This window comes from Hypomesus nipponensis, chromosome 8 (assembly GCF_054491055.1).
Source record: "Hypomesus nipponensis isolate SF chromosome 8, ASM5449105v1, whole genome shotgun sequence".
In the NCBI taxonomy this organism is placed as follows: Eukaryota; Metazoa; Chordata; class Actinopteri; order Osmeriformes; family Osmeridae; genus Hypomesus; species Hypomesus nipponensis.
In genome coordinates, this window is record NC_140368.1 from 12,415,001 (window position 1) to 12,436,659 (window position 21,659).

Genomic DNA, 21,659 nt, shown 5'->3' on the forward strand with positions numbered 1-21,659 from the left:
AGGCTAGTCCTATCAGACCAGTCCTATCAGGCCAGTCCTATCAGGCTAGTCCTATCAGACCAGTCCTATCAGGCTAGTCTTTTCGGGCTAGTCCTATCAGGCTAGTCCTATCAGACCAGTCCTATCAGGCTAGTCCTATCAGGCCAGTCCAAACGGCAGAGAGAGTTGCCATAGTTCTGTTCTACTTTACTCTGAACAGGGGAAGAACAAAAATAACACCGTAAGTTTGTGCAGTAGTACGTCGCTCACTGGCTACGCCAAAACAACTTCGCAACGTCCAAATAATTGCGCACTAACGTTATACGCATTCAGGGATTCGTCGTGCAAACGGCCCCTTTTCCACATCTCCATCCGAAACGGTCGGGGAGAGGAAAACATGCCCTCGAACCAGGCAGACGCATTTCGGGAGCGAGTGTGTGTAGCGGCTGGCACGGCTCAGTCTGGACTGGGTTCACGGCACCAGTGGGCAAGCGGGCACCGCAGGACTCTCTCAGCCACTTTTGGGCCATGCCAAGGAGCTGGTGGCCAGCCCTCAGGGAACCACAGTCGGACGCTCAGCGAGGCTTGGCGCGTCGGGTCTTTCGTCCCAAAAAAGAAAGCGAGGGAGGAATAACGTGTGAAGGTGGTTGAGTTTGTACATGTTCAATACGCGTGAAAATCGTGGTGTGGAGGCGTGTCATCGGGGCTGACGGCAGGCGAATCGCACAGAGCACGCCCGGCTGACGTCTCCGACGGTCTCCGTCTCGATCTGGGACTGGGAGAAGGGAAGTGTCTTGCTTCCGCCGTCGTGCTCTATGTGCTTTTGATTCTGTCTTGTTTCATGTAACAGTGTTGAACAACCTGCTCCCCCAAAAAAAGAGGAAAGAAATAACTAAAAAGGCTAAGCTCTTCCCTGTATGCGTGTTCTACTGGCCTGAACATAAAAAGGAAGTGAGTGGCATTTTGAGAGCCTGGTGTTGACAGACAGCAGGTAGTGTGGTATGTAGATGGAAGAGAAGTACCCTCCCTCCCTCCCTCCCTCCCCCCCCCCCCCCCCCTCCCTCCCTCCCTCCCTCCCTCCCTCCCTCCCTCCCTCCCTCCCTCCCTCCCTCCCTCCCTCCCTCCCTCCCTCCCTCCCTCCCTCCCTCCCTCCCTCCCTCAGAGAGGCCCAGGTCTGGGGATGCGGGGCGCGGCCCGTGTCTATGGGGCCCTGTGATGCCGTGCCAGAGGATGAGCCGGGTGTTCGCTCACTGGGCCGGGGGCCCAAAGCCAGGAGCTCACCCCCTCCCCCCCACCTCACACAGGAAGCCCTTCCTCAGGAATACTGATGATGGGCCTGCCTGCCTGGAGTCCCAGCGACAGAGGAAGCTCTCTGGAGCCACCAGCTGCGACAGACTAGCGAGGGATCTCTTTCAAGGCCTGGACCGGCCCCCAGACTGAGCTGCAAACCGCAGCATTATGAAGCTGCACACGGAAGGCCCTGGCCGCCATCCTCCCTCCCTCCCCCTCCCTGCCTGCCTGCCTGCCCGCCCGCCTGCCGAGGATGAGAAGGAATAGGAAACACATTACCTCGACGTGCCTGATTTCAACCCAGCTAGGGTGTAGGGTGGGGGGGGTGGAGCAGTTGGGCTGGCATACTCCTGACCCCTAGCGCCCTCTCTCCCTCGCTCTCCCCCCACCCCCTCCCCCCCTCTCTCTCTACCTGTCTCTCTTTCTAGCAATCGGGGACGGGGGGACGGGGGGACGGGGGACGGGGCGCACCCGGCTGCGCCAAAGCGAGAGGGGAAAAAACAAGTGGGGCGTCGCGCGGCGCCCGTGCGTCCAGTCGAGGCGGATCGATGACACACTTCATGAGGTGAGCCGTCTGCCAGCGCCCCCTCCCTGATTGGGGGGAACAAAAGACTAATTGACTGATTGACTGCTAAGCCCCCGTACGTGCATAATGACCGGGGGCCTTTGGCTGGAGCTGGCCGGTGTAACTGGGGCGTGCTGTATGTCTGAGGGGGGGGGGGGGGGGGTAGGGAGGGAGGGAGGGAGGGAGGCGGAGGTACGGAGAAGCATCCAGCAGATGCATTTGCAGCATGATTCTCTCATAAATCCACTCTGGAGCTGCTAACTAAAAGCACATGTTTTTTTTTGGGGGGGGGGGTGTTTTTTTTTTCTTCATCTAAATAACTACTGCACAGAGGAGCCGCGGATCGAGTTTCCCTCGCTACGCTCCACGGGCAAAAAAGCACTGTTTAGCTCTTGTCAATGCTCCCGTCTTCAAAATCACCGAGAGAGCATGTCCGCGTATTCGCCAGAGAAATTGGCACGGCCAAGTCCAGACAAACATTGTCAAACTTTGTTAGCTTTCAATAGAAGCCCGAGGACCCTCCTTCCTCTCCATATGGTCGCCATACATCATCTTTTTTCGGGTTGCTGCCACACTTCTGGGCCAGAGAAATTCCAGCTCGTGAAAAAGGCTTTTTCTTCGAGACACCTGCCTGAGTCCAATATATCTGTTTAAACTCTAACAGATTGTCCCACTGACAATCTGTTTACGCTAATCACGGCGATAATCTAATAGAACAACGTTATGTTTGTATTTGAAAACGACACAGTCCGCTCTGAAGATTGTGGGTGTTTGACAGGAACGAGTTATGACTGACACAAGCGCAGTCCATCTGCAGGACTGGGGATCAATTGGAATCGAGGGCTCGTCGATGTTACCGAACTTTTGAAAACATCATTGAGGCTACAATCATCGGGCAGGCCGGGCCAATGCAAAGCCAATCTCAGCTGAAGACTTTGGAGAAATATACTGTATGTGCAAATCTTCCTGTTCCTATTCACTGAAGTCGACTTTTGGGATATTAAAAAGCGAGGCAGAGACATGTTTTCCGTGGCACGTGCTTGATGTGGGTCATAACTCCTAATGGGCTCTTCAGTATTCTGGTCTGGTCTGCTCCGTCGATGTGTCTTGTACCACAAAGGGGGCTGGAGGAGACCCGGTCTGGAAGCCGGTCTGCGTGGTGTGTACGCGGCTGCTGGTTGTGTGTGACTCGGTAACTGGTAGCATGTTGAGGGAAGGAGAGCTCTCGGCTGAGGAATCAGAAGCCATGCCACAGGATATTACTCTGAGTCTCTCTGTTTCTTTTTCTCTCCCTCTCTCTCTCTCTCTCCCTCTCTCTCTCTCTCTCTCTCTCTCTCTGTTTCTTTTTCCCTCTCCCTCTCCCTCTCTCTCTCTCTCTCTCCCTCCCCCCCCCCTCGCTCTCTCTCGTTCTCTGCCTGCCTGTTTGTCAGTTCACCAACAGTGGCGCGGCGCTCTGCTTCGTGTTAGTGGAGGGTTCATGGAAGCCCCTGGTGACACAGGACTGCCCTGCATGCCTCCTAAACAGCAGACTGGGAGGAGAGGCGTCGGAGAGGCTGACAGGATGATGATGCAGTACAGACAGGCGTCAGTCACAACCAGGGTCCGGTCGAAACGACCAAACCCACTTCCAGGGACTCGTTTGTTGACTGGCAGAGCGACGGTAGAGCGGGGGGGGGGGGGGTAAAAAAAAAAATATTTACAAAATATTTACGAATAACAATCGGGGTGGTCAACTTCTTCTACAGGGCGTAGAGTAAGAATTACGACTACAGGTAAGAACGACATATAAATGTATCGAGCCCCCGCGACCTCTTGTTTTGACCTGTTTTGGGGGGGGGGGGGGGGGGGGGGGGGGGGGAGCACAACGCCTCAAGCCCCCCCCGTCATCCGCACACTGCTCCAGTCTAAAGCAGCGGACGCGTGCAGGTACGGCGGCGGACCGCTCGTCTCGGGCGGCCGCGGCGGGTTGGCGAGACGTGAACGAGCGGCGTTGTGCCGCCGCGGGGGGGAATGTGTCGTTGCCGTGCCGTAACCGTACCTTGGCGTTCTCGATGCACGGACAGATGGCCCACGCGGCGCTGGCCTGGACATCTGGATTGGGGTTCTTCAGCAGGGACCAGAGCAGGCGAACACCGTCCAGGCGGTCAATGATCCTTCAGGGAGAGACAAAGGGAGGGAGAGAGGGGGGGGGAGGGAGAGGAGGACAGAGGACTTATCACAGGGACTACGTTGCGATTTAGGTTGAGAGGAACAGTGAAGCGCACACCACATTACTCACTGTGCCCCCCCCCACACTCCTATTCCAGCAGAACATCAAAGGGGTCAGCCATTTAGCATGGGCTTTCAATCACCGGACACCTTCTCCTCCAATCCCATCCTGTCGGGCTCAAACCTCCCACCTACCCACGGACTGTTTGGTAATGTGAATCTCTCTGGGATAGTACAGTGACCGTGAGCCAGGTGTTGAGCTGGTATGAATCCATGTATAGTGGTCCACACACACATTTAAATATAGAACCGGGACAAACTTACACTGTACAGTCAGGGGTGGCTTGTTTTTATCAGGGCCCACCCCCCCCACCCCCCCACCCCCCCCAAAAAAAGGAGACCACTTTCCAAATCAAACAGCGCTGGAGACAGGTCTCTCTATATTTCATTGCGTCTGAGTGAAGTTTACTTAAGCCAAAGTCATATTTCATGCTGCGTACATGACTGGAGTCAAGGCTGCAGTCAGGGTCTGGGAACCTCGAGAATTACGCCACAGTGCGCCCGTTGTCTGGTATAAATAACATGTAACCTGTTACCCATGTGTGCTTTCACCAACAAGGCCGACATTGAATGCTGTCATAATTACTTAAACACTCCCTAATCACAGTATCTCCGTGACTGGCAACGAGCGAGCAGTCATCAGACAAGTCCCCCTGTGGCATCTGTCTTCCGTTTGCCCATAAATCAGTCGGGGGGGGGGGGGGGGGGGGGGGGGGGATCGTAACGTAAGGTCGGGGTCCGCGGGGCCCCTTCAATCCAGGCCGACAACAAACCCAAACTTCATGTCGCGCGCCCAGGCCAGTGGCGTCCTCCAGAGAGCCAGGTAGGAAGCGCGGTGGAGCGAGGAGACAGCCGACAGTGAGGAATGGAGCCGCAGGAGCCTCCAGGCATTTCACACGCCGCGTGCTCCTCTTGTAGCTAAATGGGATTTATCCGAGGGAGCCCCGGGGCACGTTACGCGATCCTCTCCCTGACTTTTGCGGTGCTGTGCTGGCAATGATGTCATCGACCACACAGTGCCATGGCTGGAGGATGAAAAATCTTCAGTTGTTCCGCCCCCACCCCCCCACCCCCCCCCCCAAAAAAAAAGCAGAGGAAAACGTGATAGTCAGACGAGAGCGATTCGTGTTTTAATATCGAGGGTGCGAGGTGACGGGCCGTGTCTGCCTCTAGCTGCACTTGAATTAGCCGACAACTACTTTGCTACGGTATCCGAAAAAGAAACGGTGTCGATACTGTATCAGCCTGTCGACAATAGCTGGCATGAGTCTGCGAAGCCTCCTAATCTGAAAAACAGTTCTGACCATACTGGTTGAGAGCCGGAAACAATCAAATGTCCGCTATGTTAATTGCTCAGTAAACTACTGTACACAGGTCTCAAAATAAGACATCGCCACAAGACATACAAAGGGCCCTTTGGGGAAACAAATAACGACCTTCTGTCCACAGCTAAGTGTAAACGCCAAAAAATGACAAGCCCAAGCCTATATATATATTCCATGAGAAAACATGGATGGCACAGTATGGAATGGCCTAGAAGCAGATCCGTTTTCTCAGGCTACTCGGGGTTAATGGCAATGGCAAAACAGCACTCTGTGTTTTTATGGTACCCCTGCGGTTCTGCCCATCCATAAACGTATGACTTTCTCATACAATTGGCGTTACAGGCTAGCTAACGGCACGCCATTGGATGTAAAGTTCTTCCTTTGTGTGTCCAGTTCGCTGTTAATTAAGAGGGACCTTGCAGTCTGTAACAACCTTGTAAAAGCAATGAGATTCAGATGGCTGTACGGCCGCGTGAGTGCTGTCGCTGCGTCCGAAGGGGGCCGCTTGAGTGTGCGTCTCTGGCATGGAGGCCGGGCTGCGCGGACTCTGCCCTGTTCTCCCCAGCCGCGGTGTCTTGGACAGCTTTAGGTATGCTGCTCTGACCAGCCCAGCACGATGGGTGACCACAGAGCTCCAGTAAAACTCTGGGACGCCCACCGCAACCCCTCGTTTTCACAGCAGGTACAATAAACAAGGTTTTTTTTTTTCTTTTCTTCTTCCCTTCGCCACGCCGTCGTGAATCCGCAGATGAAGGGAAAGCTCCGGAATACCTGTTTGAAATGAAGGGAAAACAGGACGGGACTCACCCCATGCTTTCCGTCTCGGTGGCACACGCGCCCACCGCCTTGGTGACGTTGACGAGCAGCGCCTGGTTGGTGCCCGTCAGCAGGTTGACCAGAGGCTGGATGCCCCCGGCCTTGCGGATGGTGGTCCTGTTGGCAGGGTTCTGGGCACACTCCCCCAGGGCACCCACCACGTTGACCAGAACCTCCTCAGGCTGGTCAGTGAGCAGACCCACCATCGCCTCCAGGGCTTTCAGCTCCTGGAACCTGAGCGTGGGAGGTGGGGGGTCAGGAGAGGGTCAAATGTTTGGGATGCGGTTGGCTTAGTGCCCTATATGGAATAATAAGAATGTGGCAAAACTATTTTAAAAAGGGTCGAATTCGGTTACAATTTACGGCTATAATGACGAGGTAAATCGTCGGTTGGTTACCTAGGTGACAGCTAGCACAGGAAGTGGAAATATATGACTGTGTACAAATCACTTGACCCAGTCGTACAAGCAGTTTTCCCACGGCTGCTGAAAGGTCCCCCACGCATGGACTTTGCATGACCGACGCTTTGCTGCGGCTTGGAAAAGTTCACTCCCTGCTCAACTGGTGATTGTACTTTGTTTGCCAGGACTACAAAGTGGTAAACCTACAGTAAACATTTAAAAGGGATATAATGTGGTTGCAGAAAGCCTCGACAAACCTCTGATGTACGGTTAAGTTCTACGACTGTTTTTATTCACAGTTACGGTTGCTGGCAACACAGGCCTTCAGGCTATTGTAGAAAGTGTCCAAGGTCATATGGTTTTGGTATAGACCCACCAAAACACAGCCTAGTCTTGCAAGTAAAACAGTAATGAACCGGACAGGCCGTCAAAACTGAATTCAACCGTATTCAATAAAGAAAAACAATGTTGTTCATCCAGTACAGGCCCCTACAACGGAAAGCTTATCACACACCGGCTTACAGTCAAATTCCCTCGCAAATTGCACCCATAACTTCTGATGATGTCTATTTATGTTAAGCCGACCTCAGCGCGCATAATTATGCCGGCGAGAGAAACATGACAGGGAGCCGCCAGGTCCTTACTGAAAACACTGAGCTCCTCACAAACGGAGGCTTATTAGAGCTTGTCTAAAGACACAAGAGCCACACAGAGGCTATGGGCAGCACAGCTTGTGATTGATTGTCCTCCTCCGTCCTCTTCCAAGTCCTCGGCTACAGTAACCCATTTTCATCGGCGTTCAGGAACCCTGACGTTGCAATTTAGGCCAAATTTTTTCAAGGGGATGTAAGGAGTGTAAAAAAAAACAACAAAAAAAACGAAACATTCCAGATACTGCTGGAGAAGACCCTCCGCGAAGCTCACCAGTGACCATGAAGGGAAGGAGGGCTGCTGACTGTTACGTGGCTCTTAATAACTTACAACCCCCAAACTATAGCTGACTTCAAAACAAGGAGAGAAGCAGGGTAATGAGTAGCTGCTGCTCTGTAGTGCTGTAGACAGAACGTGAGGTAAGGAGAACTATCTTTACGATATGTCATTATGGCTTTGCTCATCATGGGCTGGAAGGGAGGTTTAAAAAAAAAAAAAAAAAAAAAAAAAGAAGCAAAAGGCAAAGGATAGCTAGTTATTGGAAGCGAGGCCCACAATCTTGACCCCAAACATTATTGTCTTGGCAAATACAGTCCGAGAGTTGGCAACACTGACTTTCCATTGCAAGAATATTCCCTCATTCTTTGTTACAAAGAGCTAAGCTCTTACACAGCTTATGAGTGAGAGCATAACACCTACAGCATGGGTTCACAAGGTTACATATTAGCGCATTCATAAATCTGCTTTCAAAACCACACTGAACAATGTTCAACATTCGAAGTGAATGAGACATTTCTAAACAGGTTTACAACACTAAGCAAGTCTGTAATGTCTCCTAGTGTGAGTTCTGGGGAAATCACAGGAGATTTAAAACAATGCGAGTTTTAGATACACACAGTTAGGTTATGAGTGTTGTTCTAGTTTTTGGCCATCGATCATTTCTCATTCTGAAGCATCATTAATCAGGCCAATAGCTAACACATGCTCCTTCTGGTGTTTAGTGGAGGTCTCACTCCCTGCCATTCAGGCCCGTACAGACATTCTATAGGCCATGTCAAAGATCACTCACACAAACGTACGCTGTCTGCTACCGGCCGCAAGGGCTGTTTGATTTGTTCACAGGCTTCTCCTCCCTCATTACTGCTGCTGTAAAATATGTTCCAAAATGATTTTCGTCTCAAAAAACCACCCGGCATGTGATTGATTCTGAAATGAACACGCGCCCTCGACAGCTTTCGCTGAAACCCTCTATTACAGTTTGCAGCTATTTGACAGTTCGGTCATTTTATTTCCAAGCCTTCGACTGACCTTGACATTTTTATATGTTGTTCAAATAACCCTTGGAGGCTTTTGGAAAACAATTTGGGGGGTGGGGAGTTGAAAAACCCACTCACAAATGTAAGTGCGCGTTAAAACACTCGCGCAGCATCATGCTGCTTGCAACCGCCGCCAACTTTCACCTTCGTTCACACCCAACCAACTGCCTACACGTTCCAAAGCACGAAACAAAGGCACAGCGTGCATTCGAAGGGAACCGTTAAATGGGAACATTCTAACGGTGTTACGGCCTCGTGGTTCCCTCACTTACAAAACCTTTTGTTGTTTTACCTCAAACTCTCTCTGTCTCCCCCTCACCTTCCTTAATGAGTCTAAAAAAGGGTGCTCGGGTCCATGTGCGTTTGGTCTTTGTAAATGAAGCGACACCACTTGCTGTTAACTTGACATGCGATTATATATACCATTATTATCATTGCTACGATTAGCATGAATATTATTATGATTGCCTTTCTGCATAGCAACAGTGTTTTGAGTAATTACACCAAGGCACAGGGCCCATAATGGGAGCAAGTGTACTGAGGTGACATATTACTCATTGCCAGCGTAGTTAACTTGTTTTATCGCCTTGCCAAGCTGAACTGGTTCCCAATCGCAGCCATTTTTTTCTGTTGTTTTTTGGGTACTTTTTTTTCCTCAAAACTGGACTGAATATGAAGGCTTGTTTGGTAGCCAGAGACTGAGAAACAGACTGCAAGGTTCACTTTGTACCCTGGAAAAGCACCCTGGCTCTGTCATGTGACAGGTTGCCAGAAACTTATTTTTGTGCTAAACTAAACTGTTTATAGCAACATACCATAGTTATCCCTTATGAACTTGGCAGGAGGGATGGTGATCTGTCCACCTGTTTTACAGAGAAGTTATTGGCAAAGTTCTGCAATAGGATCTTTAGTTGAATTGAATATGGCAACAGGCACTTGCTTCCATTGGGAAGACTTAACTTAGACTCTAAATGTAGGATATCATCCTGTCAGTTATGAAATATGATGTGTTGAGAGACTGGTGTGAGTGCTACTGGTTTATTATTTTTAGAATGCCTCTGCATTCTTAATTCTACAGGGATTTGTGAGTCAGACCTTTCCACACATATCTAACATTGTCATAAAACCCTGAACCTCTAAAGACATTTTCATCATAAAAATATAAAACACTTTCTTATCAGTGTTGGCTTGGATTTAGAAAAACAGGCTTGAATTTATTATGAAGCTAACTGTGGCCTTAAATGAATTTCTGTTGAATCTGAGACAGAGAAAAAGAATGTCTACATATTTTTTTTTCAAGGAAGTTCCTTTGCATTGACTGAGAGCTGCCAGAACCCGATTCTTGGGGGTTATTTATTTTGAGGGAAAATTGCTGACTTAAAAAAAAAAGTCATCAGCCACAAACTCAAGCAGGGAACCGTTCCAGAAATGTCTAACTACTACATGACAGCTAAATAAACGTCGGCATAGTGTACACGACAAATGATTTAAGAGTCTGTTAGCTTGCTTCACTGGCATTAGGGGATAGTGTAGTCATTTCAAGATGGAGACATTTGGTCCTCTTGCCCGCATTCAATACTAACGGATGAACGGCCTTGACAAACACATGAGTGGTGTGTGTGTGTAAAATCAACACGCAACTTCATCTTTTGTTAACAGTGGAAAATATGGCACTCGTCTTCCAAAGAGTCACATAAAAGATCAGAGCTAATAGAATCCGTACAAAAGCGTAACATTTTCGGCCAAATAATCACTTCGACCGGACGCGACGACAAGGACGAGATACGACAACGCCAGCGAGTGGAAAAAGTGAGACGTGGTCGTCGACCAACGACGGAGCCTGTGAGAAGCATGTGTGACGCTTGCTCAAAGACCTCCGCGCACTCCAATGCATCTCGACCCTCCGCCACAGGGCTTTTCGTGACAACGAAACACCTAAAACCACGGAAGAGCCAGGCCACGCTCGAGGCATCCGGTGGATTTTTCCAGGCACTTGCCGGGGCACGGGGAGGGGAGAGGGGTCCAAAACGCTGAATCGCCATGAACCCTCTTCAGAAATGAGCCTCATTAGATGAACGAGCTGCTCTCCTGCAAGCGATTTGTCAAAGTCAGACTAATCCTGGACCACTAATAGCAAACACATAAGCATGGCTCTCTAATACACGAGAAGTTGGGTTGGCCAGCTCCCTCACCCCCCCACCCACCCACCCCTCCCCACACCCCACCCGCCCTTCGCCCCCAACCAGCACACTCTGCCTCGTGCTGACCGGTGGTGCTGCTTTGCCTCCGAGCGTGAGTGTGTTAGGGTAAGTGTGTGTGTAGAGGGGTGGGAGGGAAAGGGGGGGTTGCCCAGAGCAGGGCGGTGGTCCTAATGACGGGAGGCCCGGCGGGGGTCCTCTTGTGGGGCATACTTAGCCACGTTCTCTGGACTGATGGAGCACTTCCAGATGGCTCCGGTGGTGGCGGCCAGGAGCTGCTTGTTGCTGGCCTCGGCCAGCAGAGTCACCAGGGGCTGCAGGCCCTCGTACTGACGCACCAGGTCCCGGGTACGCTTGTCCTCCGCACACTGGGACGGGGGGCAGACAGGGGCAGAACATGACGAGTGTGGGCCTGAGTGCGGTGTGGAGTGCGGTGTGTGGGGGTGGTGGGGGTCGCGGGGGAGAAACATGAGGAGATTTCTCCGCGTGAGCTCGCGGCGGCGGAAGGTCCGTACCTTAAAGATGGCACTGGCGCAGTGCATCTGCAACTCGTGGTTCTCACAGTTGAGGTTTTGGACCAGGTCCTCGATCATGCCCTCGGTCTGAATGGCCACCCTGTAACTTCTCTACATGGGGGAGGTCATGGGTGGCAGAAGGGGGGGGGGGGGGGGGGGGAGAGGGGGTCGGCGTCAAGGCTTTCAATCACACAGTGGTCCCAACGCACAGCGGACCTTGGGTACCGTCGCGAGGAGACGCAGTTTCACGACTCGACGCGCACACGCGCACACTCCTGACCTCGGAGGCGCACTCCTGAAGGGTGCCCACCACGGGGATGAGCATGTCCTCGTGGGGGGACTTGAGCAGGCGCGCCAGCAGGGGCACTCCGCCGGCCCGGCGGATGGCCTCCTTGTTCCTGGTGCTCTTGCTGCAGCTCCACAGGGCCAGCGCCCCGCAGCGAGCCACCTCCACCTCCTTCTCCTGCTCCCCCGTCAGCGCTGCCTGCTCCGCCACGCAGTCCAGCAGCTCCACCTGGACACACACAGAGACACACGCAGAGTCACACGTGTACACACACACACACACACACACGCAGAGTCACACGTGTACACACACACACACGCACGCACGCAGAGTCACACGTGTACACACACACACACGCACGCAGAGTCACACGTGTACACACACACGCACACACGCACGCACGCAGAGTCACACGTGTACACACACACACACGCACGCAGAGTCACACGTGTACACACACACACACGCACGCAGAGTCACACGTGTACACACACACACACGCACGCAGAGTCACACGTGTACACACACACAGACACACACAGAGAGACACACGTGTACACGCACAGACACACACAGAGTCACACGTGTAGACACACACACACACACAGAGTCACACGTGTACACACACACACACACAGAGTCGCACGTGTACACACACAGACACAAGCAGGCACACACAACCACTCACAGGAGACACACACAGACACACACACATAGACAAACAAACGTGCTAGCACATACTCACACACCAATGACACACGAATGTACACACACACACACACGGCACATATCAGACGCACGCATGAACGGACACGCGTGGGTTCACAGGCTTTTCCCCCCGGAAAGGTTTTTGTTTTTACGCGGGTATCTCGATGAAGCGTCACGAGAATATCGTCCCCAAAAATCGGAAAAGGAAAGGTTGCTCTCATGGGTCGGCGTTTCCTGTGAATCAGCCAATGACTGCAGCACGCCGTTGGATGGGGTTAGGCGGCTCATCGGGCCACAGGATCGGAGGGGACCCCGAGGCAGACCCGCGGGCGTGGCTGGAGGGATTAAGACAGGTGTGCGTGCATGTTCCAGGTGCACGGTGCTGTCAGTCAATGGGTTAGCCCTCACAGTCTCTGGTTGGTGACACACGGGGCAAGCAGAGCTATTACACGCGCGAGGCGGTTCAAAGGTGGTCTGCAGTTTAGCGTGAAATGAATCTGCCTAGCTGCAACGACATGCGTATGAGCACATCCGATTTGGACTTGGGGGAAAATATACAAGGAGTGGGGCTTTAATCACAGGTCGCTCTGTCAATAAACATAAATGCAGGGCTGGGGATGTCAGTGACATTCTATCTGTTTTCCCCTGGACTGACTTTGATGTTGTGATGTGAGACCTGGGGAAATGGGGGGTTGCACGCGGGTCCAATCTGGCAACCCAGCATATGGAAACAGAAGGTAGATGGGCTGGGCAGGCAGTTGCTTTCTGTTTGTTTTGTGGAGAACGAGTGTAGGGTAGCATGCATAGGACCTTGTTATGCATGTGTGTGTCCACACACATTATACACACACACACACACACACAATGTACACACGCGCACACACACGCACAGCCTCACCAGTCTCTTGATGCCTCCATACTGTCTCACGGTCCTCCTGGCTCTCCTGAACTTGGCCACGTTGGCGATGGTTTCGGCCGCCAGGCACTTGAGGTCCTTGTCTGGGGAGTCGAGGATCTTCACCATGGTCTGCAAGCCCCCCAGGTCAGCGATCGCCCTCCGGATCTGAGAGTTACGACTGATCTCCTTCAGGATCTTCAGAGAGCCAATCTAATATAACACAGGCAGATGAGTCAACAAATACCTTCCCCCCGAAAGCTCCCTCATGCGAAAAATAAAAACAAGTGACTTAAGCCTATCTCAAGGAGAAGAGAAGAAGGGGGGAAAAAAAATAAAAAATACAACAAGCTAATGCCAACATGAGGTAAACATCTGTGAGAGGAGAACCAAACAGCTACGAGTGGCCAAACGTCCTCCACCTAAAAATAGTCTCGTTCTCGAATGTTTCAATAAAGGCTGTATATATATATATATATATATATATATAAATTACAAAAAGAGAGAAGTGCTCACACATCTCATTAGGTCTATTGGAGAATAATTGCTACCCTGTGTCTTTGACGGCATGTGTTCTGACTACCAGGCCCCCTCTCTCTCTCACTCTCTCCCTCTCTCTCTCTCTCTGTCTCTCTCTCTCTCGGAGTTCGGTTGCAGAAACACAGGCTGGCACACATGGAGGGGGGGGGGGGGCTCTGATGGAGCATTGGGGGCATCCAGGTCCCAGATTTGGCCGGGGCTACTCACTTTGCATTTGATTTCTTCGGTATCCAGCAAGTTAATGAGGACTTCAAGGCCACCTACGTCCCGGATGGCAAGTTGGCACGTCTCCTGCGCTAAATTAAAGTCCCTCATGGAGCACAGAGCAATCACAGTGGCCGTCTGGTTGCCTCCCTGAAATAATAATACCCAGCACGAATGAATGAGAACGGCAGGCAGACACAGAGAGGAATTAAATAGACATTTAGGGAAAGTGAAGGAGGACAACACCAGTCTCCCTCCCTCCCTCCCGCCCACCGACCACTCCTGCCGGGGTTGTTTTGTTTACCAGCGCTCGGTGGGAGCTTAGCTTTGGAACGGTAAACACTGGTGGAGAGAAGTGATTAGCTTGTGGAGCTGCCGCAATCTAGCTACTTGAGGGAGACCAGAGACCCATAGACACTGACCTCATTTAGAGATGAAAAGGACACCATCGTTGAGATGCGGAGGATAATAATGAGTTGGCAATTTTCAAAAAAGACTTGTTTTGACAGTTGCTATATACACATAGGCCTGTAATATTCTAGGTTCAGCTTCCCCACAATTAGCAACTTAGTGACTACTTCTAAGTAAACAAGTGGTCTGGGTAAGAATTGTTTCTTTGATTTAGTTAAGTTCCTAAACATGATGTGGGACAGGAAATTGAACCAAATTGTTTTTATTGCCTCTTAAATACGATCTGTACATATACAAAACAACATAGGCTGAAGATTTAAAACAGGTGATATGTGGTCAAACTGACAAGACGTCTGGCAGTGTTGAGACCATGCAAACCTGTTTACGAGTGCTAGATTTGATGGGTGTGTGTGCAAGTTTGTGTGTGCCTGCGCTTTTATGTTGCTTTCTCCTCACTAAACAAAGATAGCAAAACACTCCAGCTTTATATATATATATATATATATATATATATATATATATATATATTATATACTCAAAATGTGTCCAAACTTTTTACTGGTACTATATATATATATATATATTTATTTATTATTATCGCATATCCTAGCTGTGTTTTTAATGTCTCCAAAATAAAACGTAAATTGCCCCAAAACATTTAAATAAGGCCAGATGGAAACAGAAGTTCAACGGGGTAGAAAATACAACAGTGAGCTGCTATAATATTAGATGTGTTACATGACTTTGAAACGTGAAACTGGATACTGAACTCCAAATCTTCTGGCAAGTGAACAATCGAATCCCACTCTTTTTTCCCCCCAATCTTGTTTAAATTAACCACAGATAGAGACTTGCTTTCGGTGAATTCTAGGGCAGTTCAGCCCTGCTTTTATGAGTTGCACATTCCATAAACATCCCAGACTCAGGACTATCACCGGCATATTATTCCACCCACATGGAAGACATCTTACATAAACACGTATTTGTGTGAATGACACCTCCACCGAGAGCCAGTGATTCAGGATCGGGATTTGAACGCCCTGTACGGCTCTGTGTTCGCTCCCCGACTCGGCTGTTTCAGAGGGCTGTCGATGAGGCTGGAAAGGAGAGCGGGCTTGGATCAAATCGCCCCGAGAAGAGGAGGATTCATACGTGCCTTATGGGGCGACGGGCACATGTGTTCTCCATACAGCATCGTGACGTCGGGCCTAAATAGGAACCATTCGCCCGTTCACGGCAGAAGATTCGCCGCTTCTTTCGTCGGCACCGTCCGCGCTCTTCAAAGGATTCGATACCTTATCAAAACAGGGGCCGACCGCGGTGCCTCGGAAAAGGGGAAGGATCACGTGCTTCCATTTTCGTCAGCTTTCTTCTCGAGGGCAAGTGGCGTGTGGACATTCTTTAAAACATCGACAACATCTGACAGCCTTTTATGGAGGAGATCTCTGACTCAGCTCCAGACAGATGCTCCAGTAAAAGTGAGGCAGATACCACAGTCCAAATGGGACATATACTACAGTAAGAATGGAAGAACAGATACTGCAGTAAAACGTGGACCAACCAAGTTTTTAAACCTACCCCCCAAAAAATCTTGGGGAGTAACACACACACACACACACACACACAGAGAAAGAAAAATCCCAAGAGCAGGACTGCATAAGCCCAATAATAAGGAACTTCCAATGAGCCATAGACCATACAGGACAAACCTCCACGTGTCACGAGGGAGGAAAGCGTGCTGTGGGGTTCTGTGTTTTGTTTAGGCCGCTAAACCCAGGTGAAGGATGCCTTAGGACCCGTTTCTGCTTCATTAAGCTAAAGACCTACCGCTACAGACGTCCGCTACCAGGAGGATCTGGAAATAACAATAGCAGTGACGAAATGTCCCCGCTAAATCACATCCAGGGGAAAAATATCGTGAAAAATCACACATTACAAAGCAAGGAAACTATGAGAAGGGGGATCCATAAATCCACTCCTGATCTGGTAAATGAAGTCAATCGTCAATTTATCAGACAACATGTACTCCCAAACATGTCTGTTAATGCAGACACAGCCAAGCAGCCTCTCTCAAGGCCTATTGGAGAATCCCCCAACAAGTGCAGATCCCATAAAAGGGATTTATGTGTTAGACTCACCGAGGAATTCACACCAGACGTGCAGGAGAGGGGAATACACGTTCATCAGCCATTCGATAGTAAAATGAGGTGAGCATACAGATGATTTGTCCACTCTCCTGATACAATTACAGATTCAAAAAATAAAAAAAAACATTCAACAATCACGGATTTTATAACAATTTGAAGGGATCCCGTTGAAATGTGTGTAATTGATATCAGCCACTTAAAGATGTTTTAAGAGGGTTTGTCTCCTTTTCTACAGCCTCTAGTTAGGAGAGCCTTCAGCAGTCATGACCGGGGCTCTTCCTCTTCCTTAATAACCTGGATCCAAGCTCTGGAGCTGCCTCGCTCTGTTCCACAGATCAAGGCTGATCTGCCTGTGCCACTCCCAGCACATAAATCACCCAGCTAACCATGCCAGAGCCAGACAGGGTTCATCGCTGACCCAGACCCCCGCACCAGAGTGTGCGAGTGTGTGTGTGTGCACGTATAGTATGTGTGCACGTGCACCTACTGTTTGTGTGTGTGTGTGTGTGCATTATGCGCATGTGTGTATGCACTGTGTGAGCATGTTTCAGAATGTGTGTATGTGTTTGTGAGTGTGTGTATGTCAGTGTGTGTGCGTGTGTGAGAATGTGTGTGTGTGTGTGTGCATGTGTGTGTGTGTATGTGTGAGAATGTGTGTGTGTTTGTCCATGTGTGTGCGTGTGTGTGTGTGTATGTGTGAGTGTGGACAGGTGGACAGGGGCCACTGCCTGTGTTCCTCAAGCTTAGTGTAAGAAAGAAGCGACCAGCTTGGCCGTGCTGGAGGATGCGTGTGGTTTCTACTTTACTGCCTTTCTTGATCCCATTTATACAGAGCAGGGTACAGAAAAGTCGAGATCCAAGCCAAGTCCATTATGGGTAACGAATAGGGAAAGAATGATTGGTCGCTCTCTATTACTTCATATTTGACATTAGATCTTCTATAAAGTAAAACCGAAGGATTTGCTAGTGAAATAATAAAGCTAGTGTTACAAATCCAAACTCTTTGAATGTTTTGTCCCTAAAATAATATTAACTTATTTGTATTGAAATATGCCACTTTCTGTAAAACATTTAGCCGTCTAGACGTATGTTACAACTTCCAAAGTCAAACTTTCAATTTTTGCTTTTGGAAAAGAGCTTAAACTTTCTCTACGAATGGGTTTCCAAATTCATGGTTGAGAGGGGAAAATTGCTAAACACTAAGGTCCCGAAATAATCACATTTTATATGTTTAAGGGAATCTAGTTCTGAAAGTGTTTTTACAATATAAACTTTCCATTGACGCACTCAGAATTGAACCTAATGTTAGGCTTTGGTATTGGAGAGATATGTTTTTTGGTTCAATGATTAGGGAAAGGGGGTTCTCTGAACCTAAGGACCTGTGGTACCTCACATCTACCAGCAGAGGGAGAGCAACTTCAACATGGCTAAACGGATATGAATGGGAGAATCGAGCCGCAAAAGCACGTTCTCACCTTGCTCCTACATGGGATTTCTTCACAACGTGCTCTTTCTACAATAAAGTTTTAAAACCCCCAAAAGATTAGATATGTTAATATGACATGTGCATACGCTAAACATACCAATCTCGCTAATTTGACGATATGATTTCAACGTCTGAACATTCTCACCTGTGAATGATCAAAAACAGCAGACAGGGATAATTGGTAGCAGCTTTGGTGAAATAACATTGTATGCAACGCTGTAAGGTTGCCATACTTGGCATATATAACTAATTCAAGCTAATGAGGCAGTCAGCTTTCTGCTTGTAAAACAACTCAGTGGTAACCTACTGTGGATGGTAATGGCAATGATGTGGTCTGTACTGTACGCGCACATGTGTGTTCTTCAATCCTCTCTACTGCACACAGTGAATACAGTTCACCCACTCGACGTGTGAATGCATTCCTTTCATATCTTGTGTCTAAATATAACCAAAAGCCAGCTATGTTGGGGGAAAAAAAGAAGGTATGTTTACATGTTGTAGCCTACAAGTCTCCAGTGTAGCATTCGAGAAGTTTTCTGTCGATGGCCCACCGGATGCGAAGGCACACACAAATTCATGTCAGACATGCATGTGGCCTACAGCCTACGCAGGCAAACATATTAGCACTCTGTGTAAATATCCGAACATAAATAATCCTTGAAACACAAAGCAGATCATTCATGTGTTGCTTTATGAAAGTCTCTTAATCTTCCTGAAATACAAATGTCTGTGTATATACGACCGGGGGAAAAATGTCTTACTCCTAAAATAAAACAGATATTTAACTTGGCCCGGGGTAGGTTTAAGCTTCTGATGGTAATGATATTATAAAATGACTACTGGACAAACCCCATAAATAACTGCTCTGTGTGGTTTCCAGACAGATAGAGGTCTGGAAGTCAAGGTTACAACTGTATCTTGGTAAGGCTGAACAGGACAACCCTAAAGCCTAACCCGCCTTCACTCCTGAAAAGTATTAAATACTGTATACAAACCTAATTCCAATTTAACGTTTCTTTATCTGAAATGGCCTATCCTTTTGGCTATATCGTTTACCTCTTATTGCCGTTTTTGGAAAGGTATACCTTCTTTTCTAGGAGGAAATTTTCTTTCATTACCTTGGTGTTTTGTTAAGCTAAAAATATCCACCTTGAGCTGAACTTGGGGAGTGTTTTCCTAACAAGACTTTGCCCTGGCTGTCCTGTCAATGATCCTATTTAAACTCCAATTCCAGTACTGTTAGACACCGGCCAGGCCACATCTTGGAATGACCAAATCCTAACCTAATATCTCATGATCTTGGCTTCATCATAGAAAACAAAGAAGCATAGCACCCAGCACGCGCACACACACACACATTGTACAAACGAAAACAATGATAATCTCCAACTCTGTCCAACCAAGCATAGGCCTAAGATAGTCTCAAAAAGATCCACTATGAGCGTACGAGCTTGTCCACATTCTGCATTTCTAAACGGGCCGTACGGCCTATCCTCTACATTACACATCATTATCTATCAAGGGCAGAGCCAGATTGGCAAAGCATGACCGTCCATAATGAACGTCATATTGAGTGACGGCAGTAACATCGAGTCGGGCAGGGGCCTAAACGGTATCTATGCACCAGTCCAAATAAACCAATCAGGATCCGCCGACCAGGGGATGAGCGGCCTTTTGGATCAGGCAGATGAGGGAGGTGTTCCTGGTCTGTCTGGGCCCGTGGTGTTTCTCTGCTCTCTCTCTGCTCTCTCTCTGCTCTCTCTCTGCTCTCTCTCCTTCCCTTCTGTCGTGTTTTGACACATTAATATTCCCCATATGCATCTGTCAAACCTTTCGGGGGAGCGTTTCCCTCCACGCTCTGCGGTGCGGGTGAACGCCGCATACAGCTGCTGCTGCTGCCGTCCCCCAGCCATCGCACAGGTCTTCATAACACGTGTGTGTGCGTGTGTGTGTGCGCGCGTCAGAAACCAGGAATCCACCAGCCAGGCCAACCGCTTCAATAAATATCCGACAACAAAGCGAGGCTTTGAACGGGAGTTTCGTCTAGGTTATTTCGTCTGACACGACATTCGCATCGCCGGACGACCTGAGAGGATGGGATCGAAGCGAGGAAGACGGGTTGGAACGATGTCAAGATCATTACGGCAAAATATACTGTCTCGCTGTCAGCTATTATAAATTCACGATTCCTATATAAAATAGGAAATATTATCGAGAGAGTTACTCGACTCCTGAAATTGACGAGTATCTTTTGAAGTTTGGAATATTGACTCAGGTCGGCTTCGAAATTCCTGTACGGATCACAGGAAAAGAACTGGGGATTTTACTGTTTCCTGCCGGTTGTGGACTGCCTGCCCCCCCCCCCCTCCCCCCCCCCCATTGCCGTCCAACATGTTTTCACAAAGGAACACTACTTCTGGGGCTGGATGCCAGCGCGGCGGCGTGAGCTTCGGGGCCCGGTGGGCTTTACTGTACCTTGAGGTACTTGACGAGCTTCTGAATCTGCCAGTACTCGGACGGCAGGTCTGTGTTGCTCTCCGGACGTCGCTCCGGCTGCTCCTCGTCCTCCTCGCTCTCCGACGAGCTCTCGCTGAACTCCTCCGTGCCCTGGCCTCCTCCGTGGGTCCTGCTGCGCACACCGGAGACAAAGACAGCTACTTTGCACACGCGCGCGCACAACACGCTTTCATTTCGACATGTCGACACTTGACAACCAAATATGTCCTCGGGGACCAGCCACGCACGGTGTGATACTATGAACCCGCGTGTTTGATACAGTGCTGTTGATAACCCGCGTGCACGTGGCCGACCGCGCAAATATGAAAAGGCGCGCGTGTCACAACACGATGGGTTGCCACTGCGCGGACCTACTGTTCCTTCAAGAAAACCTTCGGGGCTAGGCTCGACGAGGTCCCCTAATGGCTCTAAACTCCAGCTGAAGTGTCGGGGTTCGAACTTCCTCTGACTGAAAGCAGCGGGGATTAGGAGAGGAAGAAAGGGGGACTGGAGTCTTCATCATGCAGGGCCCGAGTCTGTCCGGGCCTTCCACTACCATGCAAACACAAATGCAGATGGCCTCTTGAAAGTCGGCGCGGCCACTCGAATGACCATCATGAAGACGGCGCACCGCGGAGCAATGAAATTTGGTACGCGTTCAAATGGGGCCGCGGGGGAGAGAGTTCCCGTGGACGCAGATTGCATTTCCAGGGGAGCCCATTACCAGAGGAAGTGCGCCGATGTGGCCCGGTTCGCTTTCCCCGGGCAGCAAAGTGCAAGGGCTCCCGAGAAACACAGACGCAGGCCCTCGACGAAGCGGTCACAAGGTCCGTATGCACCGTACGCAGCGCGGTAATGGCTTCGGTGAAAAAGGCAAACCCAAAGGTCCGCCGCCGTATCAGTGCCGCGTTTAACTGGGCCGCTTAGGAAAGCTGTCGGTGGACGGTGGCTCGAAGCGACCCAGTAAGTTTAGTAGCTGCCTGTATACACTGGCAGGCCCTGTTATGGGGACAGCTGGAGACCTGCGCCGTTAGGAGTGGGACCAGGCAGAGGGAAAAGTGAACATCAAACTGTACATTGGCTCCCATAAAAAAAGATTATTATCAGTTTCCACTGAAAATATCGCCAAGGGTGACAGAGCCGTGCCAGACTTTTCAGTGAC

At 49.8% G+C, this 21,659-nt stretch overlaps 1 protein-coding gene across 2 annotated transcripts in view; it reads right to left on the bottom strand.

Moving 5' to 3' along the window:
- LOC146275210 (homeobox protein Mohawk-like) overlaps positions 1-21,659 on the bottom strand; it is a 71,514-nt gene that overhangs the window by 41,415 nt on the left and 8,440 nt on the right. Inside the window, exons 10-17 of one of the 2 annotated variants that reach the window (XM_084702885.1) lie at positions 20,477-20,627; positions 13,961-14,107; positions 13,217-13,426; positions 11,605-11,838; positions 11,325-11,435; positions 11,023-11,177; positions 6,235-6,477; positions 3,873-3,987 (exon numbers count right to left, since the gene is read on the bottom strand). In XM_084702885.1, coding sequence (XP_084559011.1) covers positions 3,873-3,987; positions 6,235-6,477; positions 11,023-11,177; positions 11,325-11,435; positions 11,605-11,838; positions 13,217-13,426; positions 13,961-14,107; positions 20,477-20,627 — 1,366 coding nt within the window. Of the gene's footprint in view, positions 1-3,872; positions 3,988-6,234; positions 6,478-11,022; positions 11,178-11,324; positions 11,436-11,604; positions 11,839-13,216; positions 13,427-13,960; positions 14,108-20,476; positions 20,631-21,659 lie in introns of both variants that reach the window. The other variant, XM_084702883.1, reaches the window with a different exon arrangement.